Genomic DNA, 19,068 nt, shown 5'->3' with positions numbered 1-19,068 from the left:
CAATATTCCTCATATATGGATGAGTTTCTTTGATGATTGGGCTTGGAGATCTTGTCCACCCCACAAGAGATCACTATAGGACAATGATGGTAGCCTCCTTCTTAGACTTAGACTTTACTACCAATAGCATTCTACTATCGTTTGCAATATGATATTTTGGAGACTGATTGAATTGTTAGAACCATATAATCCACGACAGCCGCATCATTCCTGTGGACCAGATTGAGACCATTTGATAATATGAGCAATGTGTCATGATCCCATGAATCTATGGAGTAGATTAATGGGACACTATGACAATATTAAATATGAATGTGCTTTAATTTATGTAGACATTAAAAAATTTTGCACACATTAGAAAGCCAACGACAAAAGAACTAGGTGGATCCAGTTGTGAGCACCACCCTAGTGCTTGCAATAAATGCACACCAAAAAAGGCATAGGGACATTTTTGCCGTTTTCAAAAAAGAAAACAAACATATTGAGGACTTTATATCTTCCACTTTCCATCTTTTATCTTTGTAGGATTGTCTCTTTTATAGATGAGTCATTTTTACACCTCAATACGCAAAAAAAAAAAAACCACAAACTCTGTGGTGCAAGAAAAATCTATGCGGGATTATTTTGGGAGGTATATGTTCCGTCTTGCCAAGAGCTGCTTCTTGTTAGTCTTTTAAATCCCCAGTTTGGTATAAAAGTGTGAATTTGAAATTGGATTTGGGTTCGGATTTAAAAACAGTGGATATCAAATCTGCTGTAATCAAAGGCAACGTAAATGGTTGGATAGATCTGGATGGTACTTCTTTTGTTCACTTTTAAGCTCCCTTTAGATCACTACTACTTTAGTATTTTATCGTGAAAATGTTATCTTATTTTATTATCTAAATGAATGTTTCTGTATGCATTGTAATTTGTTTCCAGAATAACATTACGTATATTGAAATGGAATGTCCATCCATGGAACTATGCATACAGAAATCACATACGTGACGCTATTGATTACAGAATTATTATTGGTAGTAAAATTTTCTACAGATATTTTAAAAGTTTTTACTCATTTCTTAAAAATGGAAAAATAATTGAAGGAACTGGCCGCCTACAATCCGCTGCCCCGGCCGTTGCAGCAAACCCTTTGGAAATGAGACTTATTACCTATTCAAACACCCCAACTGATATCAATTAATTAACATGCAACATCCACAATTTTCCTTTTATCTAACATTCTAATTTCTTATGACCTCATTCTTCGTTTCAAATTATGAATCTGCCATATCATTGGAAATATTATAGCACACACTAGAAGGGAGATGAAGCCTCAAAAGGACTCTAAACAGAGTTGCTTTGGGCAGGACTAGGCCATGTCCCTCGGTCATGTCAATCGGCTCATCCATGGGCATAGACCATTCAAAGCCCTGCAGCAAGCGTGCCAAAGTTAAGTGAATAAATTGCATGTCCATCCGCCAGCCAATGCAGAACCTCCTTCATGACCCAAATGGCAAGAAGGCAAAGTCCTGACCACCAAAGCTGGTCATCTCATTGTTGCTGCTCAAGAACCTCTCTGGCTTGAACTCTTCTGGGTCCGTCCACAATGTCGGGTCGCGATGAATCTTACACGCGTTAACAAACGGCGTTGAGCCAACTGGCACGTCGAACCCACCAAGTTGAATGGGTTCCATTGACTCGTGTGGGAGCAAAAGCGGTGTTGCTGGGTATAGGGGCATTGACTCTTTGACTATGGCCTGCAAGTAAGGCAAGTTGTTGTTGTCTGATTCGTCCACTTGTTGGTCTTTGCCCACATGGTAGTCCAATTCATCTTGGGCTTTCTTTAAGATATGTGGTGTAGTGAAGAGAGAGAGAGAGAGAGAGAGGTCACTCAAGTGTGATTTGTTATCAGAGGAAGTAAAGGGCCATCAGTAAAGTCCCTTTTGTGTAAGACCAACAAACACTAGATTTTTACCAATATGTGAAAAAGAAGAATTTTAGATTTGAGGGGGTGTGAGGCAAAAAATGTGGATTTGAGATTCACAATGATCCCAAATCACCTCAAATTTCAGATCCAAGGCAATCAAACGCCTTTTAAATATAAAATTGGATGGGGTCTGATAATAAACCTATAGGTCTCAAATCACGAGGATCCATAGTTCTCAAATCTCGAGAATTTGAAATCAAAGAGAACCACACATCCTTATTCAAAACCATTAATTTAAGATCAGTTTTTTTTTTTGGGTGGGGGAGAGAGGGAGGAAGAGATATATGATCTTAAATTCATGGATTTGAGATCCTAGGGATATCAGATCACAGAGAATCTCAAATCCATGGTGAAATAAACGCAACCTATATGTTTTCACTTTTTGTATGGACATATATATATATATATATATATAAGGTAGTGCATCAATTGTGTGTAGACTGTAGTTGGTCGGATTGACAGATTGTTGTCTGATCGTCAGTTTGATTCGTGTAGGAGCATCTTAAGGACCAAAAACAACCTTGCACCTTGAAGGCAATGGAAAGAGGGGAATGTCTCTGCTTTTCTTGCTAAATTGACAAGTAAATTAATTGTATTTAGGTTTAATTTCCTTCAAAATCATTATAACGCTAACAAAAAAAATTTTATAATTGTTTTAAGTATATAGATAGAAAACAAAGTCATTTAGATATAACTAATCATGCATTAATGTTATCGAAGCAGTAAAAAAATAATACAAATTAACAAATCTGCTTAGAAATTGTGGCCTTTTTGAAAAAAAAAAGCTTTTTATTAGTAGTGCGAAGCCTAAGGGTATTTTTAGCAATATGAAAGTTCAGGTTAAGTGTCTTTTTCTTTTAATTATTTTTAAGGATGTCTTAGAAAATTTTCTAAAAAGAAGTTACAAAATAAAAATATGAAATTTGGTAAGGATGATGAGAGCTCGATGGAAAGAAATCTGGTTAAATAGTTGGCAAGGTGATGGCACAAGCTAAAATGACAAGAAAATGGTGAAAGTTATAAAAAAATAACTTAAATCACAAAAAGAAACAAACATCAAAATCGGTTAGTAAGAAAAATCCAAAATATTAAATAGACATGGCCACCAAACTTTTTGATAATTAAATATTAGAAAAACAAAAGATGAGTTTGATTACTTCGGGTCTGAAATCCATAAATCTCATATAAACCTGGCGTGGTATGTGACAAAAGAATCTGAAATCCAAACTGTCAAACGCACGATAAGTATGTTATGTATATTTTTTTTTACTGCCAAAATCTCTCAAGTTTGACGTTTGGAAATTCCCGCAATGAGCACGTCAATCATGTCTCTCTTCTCGCTGGCGCTATTGGATTTCTTCCGGCGGTGCTTGCAAGCCAAGCCGAGGCAACTTCATCCATCTTAAGGTGAACGCTCTTCATGGCTTTGAGGAGAGACGATGAACGTACCAAGTAGATTGACAAACTCATTCAAAGCTTCACTAAACTCTTTTCATTCACCGTCCAAATCAAAGTACCGTTTTCCAGTGACCTGAGGACGATGTCCAAGGCGTTCAAAAGTTTCTAACGACGGATGACCGGCGAAGGTGTTAGGAACAACACATAAAACTCTCCTCTCGCACTCTCAAGAGAGGGATAAAAACAACAAGGAAAAAGACAAAGATTTACGTGGTTCAGAGCAATATCTCTTACGTTCACGGTCGCACAGATCTTTCACTATTCACTCTCAGAGAGAAGACCAAAGAAGAAACTATAGTCTCCCTCACAACATAAGGATTAGGGCAAACCTGCATTTATACAAAATGACATAAATGCCTTTACATAAAACAAAGCACGAGCCTCTAAGCAGGAGAAGCACCACTGGATCCACGACATTGTATATGAGTGTTCAGTATAGATCAAGTTCCATACATCAACAATCTCGAACTATAGATCAAGTGCTTGTATATCACATACTCAACCTGTGCGATGCCTTATCATCAATCAACTTTGGAGACCAACTAAGGTTAAACATAACCTCAGTTTCTTAGCAGTCACTGACTTTGTCAACATGCCTGTTGGATTCTCTGTTTCACGAATCTTTTCAACAGATAGTATCTTCTCTTCCAACAAATCTCTAATGAAATGATACTTCAAATCAATATGCTTTGTTTTAGCATGGAACACTGAATTCTTTGCTAAATGAATTGCACTTTGACTGTCATAAGAGAGAACACTTCTCTTCCTTTACATTCAATTCTTTTAGAATACTTTTTAGCCAAATCATCTCTTTATTGCCTTTTGTATCTACAATATATTCAACTTCAGTAGTAGACAACACAACAACTTTTTGAAGCTGTGAAACCCAACTCTTTATTGCCTTTTGTATCTACAATATATTCAACCACCCAAATCTGCATCCACAAAGCCATGCAAAAGAAATTCATTTTTCTTAAAACAAAGACTCATACCTAAAGTTCCTATCCTTGACATTTTTTCATGCTCTTCATCTGTCTTGAGTGACAAATCCTTGGACAATTTGAAATGACTAGCAAGCGGCGTACTAATAGGTTTGACATTTTGCATCTTAAACCTGCACAAGATCTTCTCAATATAATTTTGTTTAGACAAATTTAAGGTGTCTGTCTTACTGTTCCTACTTATTCTCATCCCAAGGATTTGTTTCGCAGCACCTAGATCTTTCATTTCAAACTTCTTTGATAGTTGTTCTTTCAAAGAATTGATCTCTTGCAAATTTGAGCATGCAATAAGCATATCATCCATATATAATAGTAAAATTATATAACAACTATCAAAGTTCTTAAAATAATAACAATGATCCATATCACACTTCTTAAAGGCATTTCTTCCCGTAAAGTTATCAAACTTTTTCTACCGCTATGTTAGTGCCTGTTTTAAACCATAGAGACTCTTCTCTAACTTGCATACAGGGCTTTCATTTTTTTGTACCTAGAAACATTCAGGTTGCATCATATAAATATCTTTCTCCAAATCCTCATGAAAGAATGCAGTTTTTACATCTAGTTGCTCCAAATATAAATTTTCAGCTGCAACTAAACTTAATACCAATCTTATAGTAGTTAGTTTAATAACAAGAGAGAAAATTTCTGTATAATCTATACCTTCTTTTTGTTGAAAACCTTTCACTACTAACCTTACTTTATACTTTTTTCTTCCAGCTGCTTCTTCTTTTATCCTGTATACCTATTTGTTTTGCAATGACTTCTTTCCACAAGGAAGCTCAGCTAGTTTCCATGTTCTGTTAGCATGTAAAGAGTCCATCTCTTCGTTCATAGTTGACTCTCACTTAATTGAATCTGTAACCTGCATTGCTTCATCAAAACACTCGTGTTCTCCGACATCAGTTAACAGTAAGTAATATAAATAAGGAGAATATATTCGATTTGGTTTTGGTCTTCTACTTGATCTCCTCAATGGAGGTTGGGATGTGCTTGGTTCTTGTTCCATCTGAATGTTTCTATCTAGAGTCTTAATTGCAACATCATCTTCACAGACATTTTGAAGTTCTACAATGTCTTCATTTGTGTCATGATGTTCATCTTATCAGACATAAGACTATCACTGTCTTTGTACAGAGCCATTTCATTGAACACTATGTCATTATGTCAAATAATTTTCTTCGCTTTATCATGTTGAAAATAATATCCAAACTCATCATTTCCATAACCAATGAAATAACATTTTCTGGGCTTAGATCTAATTTATCCCTTTTATTCGAGTCTATATGTATGTAAGAGACACAACCAAAGACTCTTAAGTATGCAAGATTTACCTCTTTACCGATTCAGGCTTTTTCATGTATCCCATAGTCCAAAGGAACAAAAGGCCCATAATTTGTCAAGTATGCAACTGTATTGATTGCATCAGCCCAAAAAATCTTTGGCAAGCCTGAATACAGTCTCATGCTCTTTGCTCTTTCACAAAGGGTTCTGTTCATTCTTTCTACAACTCAATTTTGTCGTGGTTTTTTAGGGATTGTCCTTTGTGTTCGAATCCTATGATCTGCACAAAAGTCTTTAAACTCTTTGCTGTCATACTCACCACCATTGTTTGACCGTAGACACTTAATCTTCTTTGTAGTCTGATTTTCTACTTCTGCTTTATACCTTTTAAAAACATTAAACACGTCAGATTGAGAAAATAGACCAACACCTTTCTGATACAATCAGAAAGGATTGTGACATAGTATAAGGATCCTCCAAGAGAACGAACTAGAACAGGTCTCCAAACATTAGTATGCACAAACTCTAACTTTTCCTTCTTAGGAGGTCGTCCAACTTTGGAGAAAGTGACAATTTTCTGTTTCCCGAAGACACAGTCTTCACATAGCCCAATGTCTACAGATTTCAAGTCATGCAACTTGTTATTTGTTGCCATGATCTTCATTCTCTTCTCACTCATATGCCCAAGCCTGCAATGCCACAACAAGGATCTATTCTCACATTTCGCCACAACCACTGTGTCTTTCACATCTGCAGTTATGTACAATGTGCCAAATTTGTGACCTCGTGCTATAACCATAGCACCTTTGGTTATCTTCTAAGATCCGCTAACAAAGATAGTAACATAGCCTTCGTCATCTAATTGCCCGATTGAAATGAGATTCCTCTTCAACTCTAGGACTTCAACTCTGGGACATGTCTGACATCTTTTAACTTCCATACATGTTCATTTTGCATTTTAATGTGAACCTCACATTTCCCTACAATATCCAGAGGTTCATCATCTGCAAAATATACTCTGTCAAATTTTCCTGCAACATAGTTGTTGTGCATACTTTCATTAGAATATGTTTAATAAAAAGATGCACTAGAGTTTAAAATCCAAGACTCTATAGAGTTGTGTATATTCAAAGCAAGTGCATCACCTATATCTTCTGTTGCTGCATTTTTCTGAATCATCCTCATGATTTGTGTTTTTCTTTTTCAATAACCTGCAGTCTCTTTTTTGGTGTCCTCGCTTACCACAGTTCTAACAACCATCACTTCAAGGTTTGGATTGACTCATTCTCTTAGATTTGGACCTTCTATGGTCTTGGTAGCGTTGACTAGTTCTGCTCCTGTTATGAACATTTATGGCAGATCGAGAGGTTCTCCTGTCTCTCTTCTACGAATGTCCTCACTAAGTATTAAATCTCGATCACCACTAAACTTCAATTTACTTGACACCGATGAACTACTAACGGCGGTCACAGTGGCACTCAAACTCTTCGATAGAGATGACAGCAAAATTAGGGCTTGAACCTCATCATCAAATTTAATATCCACAAAACACAATTGAGAAGTAATAACATTGAACTCATTTATGTGATCCATAACAGAGACACCTTCAGCCATTTTCAAATTAAATAATCGATGCATCAAATATACCTTATTCGTAGCAAAATGTTTTTTCGTATATATCTGTTAGCGTCTTCATCAGACTTCCTATCATCATCTCGTTAACAATGTTGAAGGCGACGTTTCTGGCCAACGTCAACCGGATGACTCCAAGGGCTTGTCTATCCAGCAACTGCCAATCTGCGTCAGCCATTGTTGTGGGCTTCGCTTCCATGAGTGGTTCATGCAGTTTCTTCTGATACAAGAAGTCATCGATCTGCATCTTTCAGAATCCAAAATCTTTACCGTCGAACTTCTCGATTCTGACTTTTCTTTCTTCCAATGCCATTGTTTCTATCGCGAACGAACCTGACTCTGATACCAGTTGTTAGGAACAACACACAAAACTCTTTTCTCGCACTCTCAAGAAAGAAAAGGGCAAGAAGAGCCTGCTACCAGCTCTATGGAATCCATGGATGTGATGATGGTATTTTGCAAACTTGGTGCTCGGTAGCTATGTTTGTATATATATAACACCAAACAGAGCAAAAAAGAAACAAACCTTTCAATTTTTTCATTAAAAAGTTGTTTTAAATATAAAATAACCATCCTAATATATTTGTCAAAAATACTTTGATATAACACATGCTTTGCATCAACTTGTTTTTACGTGAAAAATGTTGTAATGTTGATTTTTCTATTATCAAATGTAGATGTTATGACCGCCATTCATTTTTTTCTATTATCAAACGTAGATGCTATGACCGGTTTATTCTAATATTTTACGTCAATACGTGCCCCAATTTCTTAAAATGGGGTTCTTTGATAATTGGACTTCAAGATCTTGGCGACCCCACAAGAGATTACCGCAGGACAATGATGACGACTTTTGTACCAACCCAACCCACTGTTGGGCTTGGGACCTTTGGTTCGACGGATCCTAACTCGCCCCATAGCAGTTTGAGCTTCTACCCAGAAAATGGGTAAGAACCAGAACAACCATTTAGTAATGACCTCCTTTATAAGCCCTTGAAGATCCCTCATAATCTTAAATACAAAACTAAATTTTTGTACATATATAGTATGAGAAAATTGTACAGAATATCAGTTTTCATTTTAAACATTTTTTTTCTTTTTCTTTTCTAGGTCAAATCTAATTATGGGGAAAAGGTCAATAAAGCTTTTTTATATTTTCCCCCCTTCAATGGTCACTGAATCTCATGCTAATTTCCCCTCAAAATTTTACATTATCAGGTCATCTTACTTGACTATTCATGTATTATTTCTTCTTTATTTTGATATATATTTTTCAAAAATAATGTTTTCTGTTACGACCCTCAAGAGAGACACGAGATTTTTTTTTTGTTTAATTTAAGGATGTAAATAATTAAAATATGATTTTGATTTTCTTTTTGTTAATATTGAATTTAAACATATTCAATTTTCAATGTACTTTAGATTACCTGAAGCTGAAAAAGTTTACATCTTCCTTACATTAAATAACAGAAAAAGACTTATGACCAACAACCAGATGGGGAACCAAAAACATGCCTCCAAAAGCAGCAGCAGGGTCAATTCATTTCCCACCCAACTAATTAGACTTTTCAAAAGAACATTGTTCGACCCTCCTTATAATATTTGAAGATTTTCTCTTCTTTTTTCTTTTTCCTTTCCCTTTCCTTTTAGAAATTTACAAGTGAAGCAAAAAAAGGGCTATTATATGGTTAAAAAGTTTAGATGTGCCATTGATAATAATTGATATGCAGATAAAACTCCTTCACATATTTCATGATATTTTGGACAATAGGGGAAACAATCATGAGATAGAAAATCAAGCCAATAATGATTTGGACAATAGAGAAAACAATCATGAGACAGAAAATCTAGACAGTAAAGTTCTGTGAGTGTTTAGAGTGGGGTAAAAGCAGTAAAGTTCTATGAGTGTTTAGAGTGGGGTAAGAGCTTATTTAATGGGCTCCTCTCCCACATGACATGTGGGCCCCGGTGGTGGCCAGTGGGGCCTTCTCCTCCTTCTAGGGGGCCGTCAGGCCGTGGGGAAACATGTCTAATACGGGTTGAGGGGAAGTTCCCACAGCTCACAAGCATTAAATATGTCTCTGGCTGTTTTATCATATCATACCATGTTAGTGATGACTTTTCAACAATGTATAATTTTAATATGGTAAAAACAAAAAAACATTAAAATTCCTCCGTTAGCAACTGAAAAACTCCACCCAATAGATTTAAGGGACATAGTATAGTTCATCGGATAAGTAGATGATTAGAAGATATGTCATTCAGTTCCCATGAGTGCTACATTCTTGGGATGTAAAAGTTTGAATCGCAACCCTCAAATTGAAGGGTTTACTTGTACCCCATCTGGGTTTCCAGTGAGTAGAGAACATAAAAACCCCAAGCAACGAAGAAGAAAACCCCAAGCCAAGAATCACATAAAAACATCCAATCCCCCTTTTCTTCCCTCTTCTATTTAAACTTTTGTAATTTCAATCCACAAAATTGTTTCTTATTTGCATCTTTTCAATGCTTTCCACTCAAGTACGAGTGCAAAAAAAAAGCCTTTTCACCTTCCACCTGGGTTTGGATAGGATCCTCCACAATGAGGTGATCTAACCCAACAGTTATGTTAAAAATTGTTTTATATTATTACTAAAAAACTAGTTGTTCTCTGCTTTAATTTTACCTATCAGCGCTCAAAATCTGGCCAATGTGTGCCAATTTTATTTGGCGATTTCCAGAATGTTACCGTGTTTTCCTTTAAATTTTCATACTGTATAGCTCAGCCAATCAAACATGGCGGCGATAATATCACAAAAATCCATCAAATATACCTCATTCGACCATATGTGCAACAACAATCATGAGACATAGTACTTTTACGATGTGTGCGAGCTTGGATAAGATAGACAGAATGTTTAGAATACTTTTTTTCCTTCAATTTATATTTTTCATAGGTCACCCCATCATAAGAAATTGATTCTGCAGAACTATAGATTAATTTGTGGCACCGCACCAATCCATGCATCAATTTCAAATTAAAATATGCATCACAAACTGTTTCACCCCACTTCTGTCGTTATTTATTCAGTTTGGGTGCGCAGGAGGGAACCCACCGCTGAGGTGAGAGGTTGAAATACCTTCAACTTCACCCAGATGAGCTTATGGTTGCTTCCATCAACTTAGACAGTAGTGTCTACGGTAGTTTTAAGACAAAAAAAGTAGCATCCACAAGAATTCAATTTGAAATTGACTATGTTTTGACTGATCCACTAATCCAACCAGCTACACTATACTCCTTGAAACTCATTACCTATTCAGACACCCCAACATGATCAATTAACATGCAACACCCAGAACTTCCTTTTCTCTAACATTCCAATTTCTTATCACCTCGTTATTCATTTTGAATTCAACTGGAAAAGTTTATTCTCAAAAATGAAACCATGAACCTGCCATATTATTGGTAATGTTATAGCATACACTAAAAACAAGTAACTAATACTAAAAACAAGTAACTAATAGAGGTGGGGTGGGAGACGGGGCCTCAAAAGCACTCTAAGCGGAGTTGCTTTGGGCAGGGTTAGGCCATGTCCCACGGTCATGTCAACCGGCTCATTCATGGGTGTAGACCATTCAAAGCTCTGCAGCAAGCATGCCAAAGTTAGGTTAAGAACTTGCATGGCCATCCGCCGGCCAATGCAGATCCTCCTTCCCGATCCAAATGGCAAGAACGCAAAGTCCTGACCACCAAAGCCGGTCATCACATTGCGGCTGCTCAAGAACCTCTCTGGCTTGAATTCTTCTGGGTCGATCCACAATGTCGGGTCATGATGAATCTTCCACACATTAACAAACAGGATTGAGCCAACCGGCACCTCGAACCCACCAAGTTGAACTGGTTCCGTTGACTCGTGTGGGACCAAAAGTGGTCCGGTTGGGTGTAGGCGCATTGTCTCTTTGACTATAGCTTGCAAATAAGGCAAGTTACTGAGATCTGATTCATCCACTTGTCGCTCTTTGCCGACCTGGCAGTCAAACTCATCTTGGGCTTTCTTTAAGAGATGTGGGTTATTTAGCAAGAGAGAGAGAGCCCACTCAAGTGTGACTGCCGTGCTCTCTGTCCCGGCTACTACCAAAACCTGGAATAATTCATTACAATGGAGATTGGTAGTAAACAGATCTATGCCCTTTACTGATGCTAGAGAATTGAAAGTGCTACAAGCAAACATGAATAAAAAGTAGGTATGGAGCAATTTCTTTTATTTGTTATCAGAGGAATGATTTAAATGTATATAGAGCAAAGAACATTCAGTGAAAAGCCATTTGAACTTTACGGAAACTACTAAATGTGTGGCTGGTAGCATGAGATCCCAGTTCAGAGGCTGATCTAATATCCCTTTTATGTAGAACTACAACATAAACAAACCCTAGATTTTGCCATTATGTGAAAAAGAAGAACTGAGATCCTTAGTTTATAAATAAAACCTTACAATTGATGTCGGATCTGACCTAAAGCATGTAGATTTGAGATTCCCAATGAACCCAAATCACCTTGAATTTCAAATCTGAGGCTATCAAACACCCCTCGGATATATACTATAAAAACATGCCTGATTTAAGATTGTGGGGAAGCTCTCTTAAATATATGGATCTCCAATCTTGAAGATTTAAAATCAGGGGCCATGATTTTATCTATCATGGGAAGCTCACAATTTGATTGAAATGTGGATTTTATCTATCATGGATTTGTGATTCCTTAGATCTAAGATCCATGTGGAATCAAGCACAACCTAAAAACTCTTCTAGTATTAATATACTGTGTGTATATGATACTCTCATTTCTCTTAGTTTTTTGGCTTCCCATGTTGCAAACAGAAATTAGGCGATGAGAAGGACCCAAAATCTTATCAGTTTAAATAGGGTGGTAATACGTTTACTTAATCAGCTTGGTTTGGCAAGAAATGCTTAAAGTTATAAAACATGCTTCAAACTAAATCACCAAAAGAAGCAAATATCCAAATCTGTTAGTAAGAAGAATCTGAAATATTTAGAAGAGAAAAAAGCACGGTCACCCAGATTTTTGGTAATTAACCATTAGAAAATTAAACTTCAGGGGGAGTTTATTACTTCAGTTCTGAAAATTCATAAATCTCACATGAACCTGACGTGGTTTGCTTTTGTTGATATGACAAAAGAATCATGAGACCTAAGATTCATACTTGACATTCTTATTTTACTTCTCTATGTCGAAAGCTTAAAGGTTAGAATTAAGATTGAAAGAGAAAAGTCAGATCTAAAACCACGGTTTTCAAGTCCTATGAATCTTAGATGCAATCTGTCAAACGCCAAGCATGTATGTTATGCACATATTTTTTTATTGTCAAAATCTCTCAAGTTTTACCTTAGGAAAAAAAAAAGAGGAAAAGAGAGAGAGGTGGTAACGCACCGTAGCGGTGGCCTTAATTATAGCGTCAGTTTGATGATTTTCCGACAAGTGGCCGTCTTTTAATTCTTTAATGAGCACGTCCATCAAGTCACTCTCCTCACCGGCGCCACTGGACTCCTTCCGGCGGTGCTCTGCAAGCCAAGCCGAGGCAACTTCATCCATCTTCTGGTGAACCCTCTTCATGGCCTGCAGGTGGCCACTCAGATCTAGCCACCCCAGCCACGGGATCGCGTCAGAGAGGGTGAACGTACCAACTAGATTGTTAAATTCACCGAGAGCTTCTCTAAACTCTTTTCCTTCACCGCCTAAATCAAAGTACCGTTTTCCGGCGACCACCCTGAGGACGATGTTCATAGCCAACCAGGTCAAATGATGGTTCATCTCAACCGGCTCAAGGTTGCTGCAACTGCGATACAATCGCTGCACCAAGGAACCCACTTCGTCGACCTGGATGTGTTTGACCAGTCGGAGTTGCTGGCTTGAGAGCAGCTTGTTGGCGACGATCTTGCGGAGTTCAAGAAAGTAAGGTCCATATGGGCTGAATACGAACATGGCACGATTGTAGCCAAGGCGTTTCCAACCTTCTAGCTGAGGCCGACCGGCAAAGGCTCGGTCATTGACAGTGAAGCACTCCTTGGCGAGGTCCATGCTGCTCACCACAATGGCACGCCTTTGTCCCAATTGGAGACTGAAGAGAGGCCCCAGCTTCTCTGAAAGAGCAGCGAGAGTTCTATAGAGAGGTGTGGTTCCCGTCAGCAGGCCAAGGTGTCCGACTATTGGCCAACGACCGCCCGGTTCTGGTAGTCGGCCTCTTGCTTCTCTTTTCTTCTTTTGCCAAATATTGCAGATGAAGAAAAGAGCGAGCAGAGCTGCTAAACCCTCTGCTACCAGCCTGATGGAATCCATAGATGTGGTGAGGGTATTTTCAGTCTTGGTGCTTGGTGCTTGGTAGCTATGTTTGTATATATATACCACAAAACACTTAGGTAAGAGAAAAAAAGAAATAAACATTTTAATTTTTTGGTTAAAAAGTTATCTTAAAATAAAATATAACCATTCTAATATATTTATAAAAAAATATTTTGATATAACACGTGCTTTGAATCAACTTGTTTTTACACACGAAAAATGTTGTTTTTTCTATTATCAAAATGTAGACGCTATGACAGCCATTCATTTATTTTCTTGTCATAAAAACACTATTAAAACCTAGAAATGGATCAAATTAATATATATTTCACATCAACCTATCCTTAATATCATATTACCTATCCTTAATATCATATTGGTACGGTTATACTTCCAAAAAAAACGCTTTAAACATCATAGTTAAAGGTTTGGTTTTTGTCCTTGACCTATTTGTTTGGTTTATACCAATCAATATTCCTCATATATGGATGAGTTTCTTTGATGATTGGGCTTGGAGATCTTGTCCACCCCACAAGAGATCACTATAGGACAATGATGGTAGCCTCCTTCTTAGACTTAGACTTTACTACCAATAGCATTCTTCTATCGTTTGCAATATGATATTTTGGAGACTGATTGAATTGTTAGAACCATATAATCCACAACAGCCGCATCATTCCTGTGGACCAGATTGAGACCATTTGATAATATGAGCAATGTGTCATGATCCCATGAATCTATGGAGTAGATTAATGGGACACTATGACAATATTAAATATGAATGTGCTTTAATTTATGTAGACATTAAAAAATTTTGCACACATTAGAAAGCCAACCACAAAAGAACTAGGTGGACCCAGTTGTGAGCACCACCCTAGTGCATGCAATAAATGCACACCAAAAAAGGCATAGGGACATTTTTGCCGTTTTCAAAAAAGAAAACAAACATATTGAGGACTTTATATCTTCCACTTTCCATCTTTTATCTTTGTAGGATTGTCTCTTTTATAGATGAGTCATTTTTACACCTCAATACGCAAAAAAAAAAAAACCACAAACTCTGTGGTGCAAGAAAAATCTATGCGGGATTATTTTGGGAGGTATATGTTCCGTCTTGCCAAGAGCTGCTTCTTGTTAGTCTTTTAAATCCCCAGTTTGGTATAAAAGTGTGAATTTGAAATTGGATTTGGGTTCGGATTTAAAAACAGTGGATATCAAATCTGCTGTAATCAAAGGCAACGTAAATGGTTGGATAGATCTAGATGGTACTTCTTTTGTTCACTTTTAAGCTCCCTTTAGATCACTACTACTTTAGTATTTTATCGTGAAAATGTTATCTTATTTTATTATCTAAATGAATGTTTCTGTATGCATTGTAATTTGTTTCCAGAATAACATTACGTATATTGAAATGGAATGTCCATCCATGGAACTATGCATACAGAAATCACATACGTGACGCTATTGATTACAGAATTATTATTGGTAGTAAAATTTTCTACAGATATTTTAAAAGTTTTTACTCATTTCTTAAAAATGGAAAAATAATTGAAGGAACTGGCCGCCTACAATCCACTGCCCCGGCCGTTGCAGCAAACCCTTTGGAAATGAGACTTATTACCTATTCAAACACCCCAACTGATATCAATTAATTAACATGCAACATCCACAATTTTCCTTTTATCTAACATTCTAATTTCTTATGACCTCATTCTTCGTTTCAAATTATGAATCTGCCATATCATTGGAAATATTATAGCACACACTAGAAACAAGCACTATCAATAGTTTCACAACTGGAGGTGGGGAGGGAGATGAAGCCTCAAAAGGACTCTAAACAGAGTTGCTTTGGGCAGGACTAGGCCATGTCCCTCGGTCATGTCAACCGGCTCATCCTTGGGCGTAGACCATTCAAAGCCCTGCAGCAAGCGTGCCAAAGTTAAGTGAATAAATTGCATGGTCATCCGCCAGCCGACGCAGAACCTCCTTCCCGACCCAAATGGCAAGAACACAAAGTCCTGACCACCAAAGCTGGTCATCTCATTGCCGCTGCTCAAGAACCTCTCTGGCTTCAACTCTTCTGGGTCCGTCCACAATGTGGGTTGTGATGAATCTTCCACGCGTTAACAAACAGGGTTCAATCAACCGACATGTCGAACCCACCAAGTTGAATGGGTCCCAATGACTCGTGTGAGAGCAAAAGCGGTGTCGTCTGGGTATAAGTCTGCAAGTAAGGCAAGTTGTTGTTGTCTGGTTCGTCCACTTGTCAGTCTTTGCCCACATGGTAGTCCAACTCATCTTGGGCTTTCTTTAAGATATGTGGGTTGTTTAGCAAGAGAGAGAGAGCCCACTCAAGTGTGATTGCTGTGGCCTCCGTCCCGGCAACTACCAAAACCTGGAATAGTTCAGGACAATGGAGATTAGTGGTAACTAATACTAGAGAATTAAAGGAGTCACAAGCAAACAACAGTAAAGCTTTGGTAGAGGGCCATTTCTTTTATGCTATCAGAGGAATGATCTAAATATGTATAGAACAAAGTACATTCAGTGAAGCCATTTGAACAAAATGTGTGTTTGAGATCCCAGATCCTAGGCTGATCTAATGTCCCTTTTGTGTAAGAAAAACAAACACTAGATTTTTACCAGTATGTGAAAAAGAAGAATTTGAGATCCTTGGTTGATATCCAAACCATATTCGATGTCCCACGGGAGGGGGTGTGACGTAAAGTATGTGGATTTGAGATTCACAATGATCCCAAATCACCGCAAATTTCCGATCCAAGGCAATCAAACGCCTTTTAAATATAAAATTCGATGGAGGTCTGATATTAAACCTATAGGTCTCAAATCATGAGGATCCATGGTTCTCAAATCTTGAGGATTTAAAATCAAAGAGAACCAAACGTCCTTATTAAAACCCACTAATTTAAGATCATATTTTTTTTTCCTGGGTGGTGGAGAGAGGGAGGAAAGGGTATCCGATCTTAAATTCATGGATTTGAGATCCTAGGGATATCAGATCAGAGTGGATCTCAAATCCACGGTGAAATAAACGTTTTCACTTTTTTTATGGACTTATATATATATATATATATAAAATCAAAGGTTAATTGGATCGGTTCTGGTTTCAAAAGAAAAAATCAAAATCCAAGTCTAATTCGGATCCATAAAGTTGAAATGGAGGATGCTTGGGTCCAACCCAAATTTGATCTGTCGATGAGGTTCAAAAAAGTTGGTTGGTTTGTAAACTCCTTACGTTATTCGCTTAAAAGAATGAATTACCATGGAGATGGAAGAAAGATGCGAAAAAATATCGCAAATTTTTAACAATATATTAAAAATTTGGCAATAATAGAAACTGCAGCTAACATGCACAAATCCACAAAATACACCAAAGTTTTTTTTTTTTTAATCGATATAATAGAAAAGGTGCAAAAGATTATCCAGTGCTTCTTAAATCTGTAAAAATTCAATCTGTTAACTCAATAAACTATATTTAGGCTTGAAGTAGGGACAAGTATAGCATCCTGAGGCCCAGAAACGACCTTGGACTTTGAAGGCAATGAGAAGAGGGAAAAGTGTCGGCTTTTCGTGCTAAATTGGCAAGTAAATTAATTGCATTTAGGCTTGATTTCCCTCAAAATCATTATAACGTTAACAAAAAATCACATAATTCTTTTAAGTATATATATATATATATATATATATATATATATATATATATAAAGTCATTCAGATATAACTAATCATGCATTAATGTTATTGAAGCAGTAAAAAAATTAATAAAAATGACAAATCAACTTACAAATTGTGGCCTTTTTGAAAAAAAAAATTAGTTTTTTATTGGTAGTGCAAAACCTAAAGGTCTTTTTAGCAATATGAAACTTAACGTTAGATGACCTTTTCTTTTAATTATTTTTAAGTATGTCTTAGAAAAATTTCTAACAAGAAGTTACAAAATAAAAATATCAAATTTAGTAAGGATCATGATAGCTCGATGGAAAGAAATATGGTTAAATAGTTGGCAAGGTGATGGCACAAGCTAAAATGACAAGAAAATGTTGAAAGTTATAGAAAAATAAACTTATATCACAAAAAGTTATAGAAAAATAAACACGGCTACCAAAACTTTTTGGTAGTTAACCATTAGAAAAACTTAGGAGGAGTTTGATTACTTCGGGTCTGAAATCCATAAATCTCATATGAACCTGAAGGTTTTAAAGTCCTAATAATTTGAAAACCAAACTGTCAAACGTCCGACCAGTATTTTATGTATTTTTTTTTAACTGTCAAAATCTCTCAAGTGTGACGTTAGGAAATTCTCTACAAATGGCCGTCGACAATAGCTTTGTGATTTTAGTGCTTTAAGAACAAACAGGAGGGGAAGGTGGTAACGTACCATAGCGATGGCTTTAATTATGGCATCAGTTTGATTATTTTCCGACAACTGGACGACTTTTAATTCTTTATGAGCACGTCAATCAAGTCCCTCTTCTGGCCGGGGCTATCGGATTCCGGCGATATTGGATTCCTTTTGGTGGTGCTCTGCAAGCTTCATCCAGCTTCATTTGAACCCTCTTCATGACCTACATGGCCATGAGGTGACCACCCACATCTAGCCACCGCAGCAATGGGATCGTGTCAGAGACGGTGAACGTACCAAGTACATTGACAAACTCATCCAGAGCTTCACTAAAGCAGCTTGAATGCTGCTTCATCTCGACCGGCTGCGGTAGAAGCGCCGGACAAAGGAGCCGGATGTGCTTGACCAGCTCGAGTTGCGTGACAGCAGCTCGATGGCGACGATCTTGCGGAGTTCACCAAAGTAAGGTCCATATGGGCTGAATGCGAACATGGCACGATTGTAGCCAAGGCGTTTCCAACCTTCTAGCGGCGGCCGACCGGCGAAGGCTCTGTCATTGACAGTGAAGCACTCCTTGGCGAGGGCCATGCTGCCCACCACAATGACACACCTCTGTCCCAGTTGGAGACTGAAGAGAGGCCCGTGCTTTTCTGAAAGAGCAGCAAGAGTTCTATAGAGAGGTGTGGTTCCGGTCAGCTGGATGAAGTATATCTTAATATTGGCCAAGAACCGTTGGGTTCTGGTAGTCCGCATGTTGCTTCTCTATTCTCCTTTTTTCAAATATTACATAAGCTCTCTGCTGCGAGCTTGATGGAATCATAGATGTGGTGATGGTATTTGCAGTCTCGGTACTTGGTAGCTACTTTTGTGTGTATATAACATAAAACTCTTGTCTGCAATAAAAAGAAACAAACCTCTTAATTTTTTATTAAAAAGTTATTTTCAATAAAATATAACCATCCTCGTATATTTATAAAATATATTTTCATATAACACATGCTAACATGTTATGAATCAACTTGTT

At 37.3% G+C, this 19,068-nt stretch overlaps 3 protein-coding genes across 3 annotated transcripts; all 3 read right to left on the bottom strand.

The window, feature by feature from the left end:
* Positions 1–1,481: 1,481 nt before the first annotated feature.
* LOC126409700 (germacrene A hydroxylase-like) lies at positions 1,482–7,591 on the bottom strand. Its single transcript, XM_050075607.1, has 6 exons — positions 7,414–7,591; positions 7,152–7,316; positions 6,682–6,743; positions 6,143–6,526; positions 3,676–3,756; positions 1,482–1,739 (listed from the first exon to the last, which is right to left on the bottom strand). The coding sequence occupies exons 1-6, from the start codon at positions 7,589–7,591 to the stop codon at positions 1,482–1,484; spliced, it is 1,128 nt and encodes a 375-aa protein (XP_049931564.1).
* Positions 7,592–10,748: 3,157 nt separating this feature from the next.
* Positions 10,749–13,702, bottom strand: LOC116253042 (xanthotoxin 5-hydroxylase CYP82C4-like). Its single transcript, XM_031627770.2, has 2 exons — positions 12,773–13,702; positions 10,749–11,465 (listed from the first exon to the last, which is right to left on the bottom strand). The coding sequence occupies exons 1-2, from the start codon at positions 13,676–13,678 to the stop codon at positions 10,842–10,844; spliced, it is 1,530 nt and encodes a 509-aa protein (XP_031483630.1). The 5' UTR covers positions 13,679–13,702; the 3' UTR covers positions 10,749–10,841.
* Positions 13,703–18,395: 4,693 nt separating this feature from the next.
* Positions 18,396–18,797, bottom strand: LOC126409699 (cytochrome P450 CYP82H23-like). The gene has a single exon (XM_050075605.1). The coding sequence runs from the start codon at positions 18,795–18,797 to the stop codon at positions 18,396–18,398; it is 402 nt and encodes a 133-aa protein (XP_049931562.1).
* Positions 18,798–19,068: the final 271 nt, after the last annotated feature.

Source organism: Nymphaea colorata, chromosome 1, assembly GCF_008831285.2.
Source record: "Nymphaea colorata isolate Beijing-Zhang1983 chromosome 1, ASM883128v2, whole genome shotgun sequence".
In the NCBI taxonomy this organism is placed as follows: domain Eukaryota; kingdom Viridiplantae; phylum Streptophyta; class Magnoliopsida; order Nymphaeales; family Nymphaeaceae; genus Nymphaea; species Nymphaea colorata.
Note: the sequence above shows the minus strand (reverse complement) of the source record. Positions and strands in the feature narration are given on the sequence as shown.

What these genes read in the sequence shown, in the direction of transcription:
- LOC126409700 (XM_050075607.1), bottom strand. Translation starts at nt 7,591, where the DNA reads ATGCAGATCGATGACTTCTTGTATCAGAAGAAACTGCATGAACCACTC. An exon ending in TAGTAGTTCATCGGTGTCAA is followed by an intron (nt 6,744 to 7,151) that starts GTAAATTGAAGT and finishes ACTATGTTGCAG; the next exon opens with GAAAATTTGACAGAGTATAT. An exon ending in GAGTGAATAGTGAAAGATCT is followed by an intron (nt 1,740 to 3,675) that starts GTGCGACCGTGA and finishes CCTTACTTGCAG; the next exon opens with GCCATAGTCAAAGAGTCAAT.
- LOC116253042 (XM_031627770.2), bottom strand. Translation starts at nt 13,678, where the DNA reads ATGGATTCCATCAGGCTGGTAGCAGAGGGTTTAGCAGCTCTGCTCGCT. An exon ending in TAATTAAGGCCACCGCTACG is followed by an intron (nt 11,466 to 12,772) that starts GTGCGTTACCAC and finishes GAATTATTCCAG; the next exon opens with GTTTTGGTAGTAGCCGGGAC.
- LOC126409699 (XM_050075605.1), bottom strand. Translation starts at nt 18,797, where the DNA reads ATGCGGACTACCAGAACCCAACGGTTCTTGGCCAATATTAAGATATAC.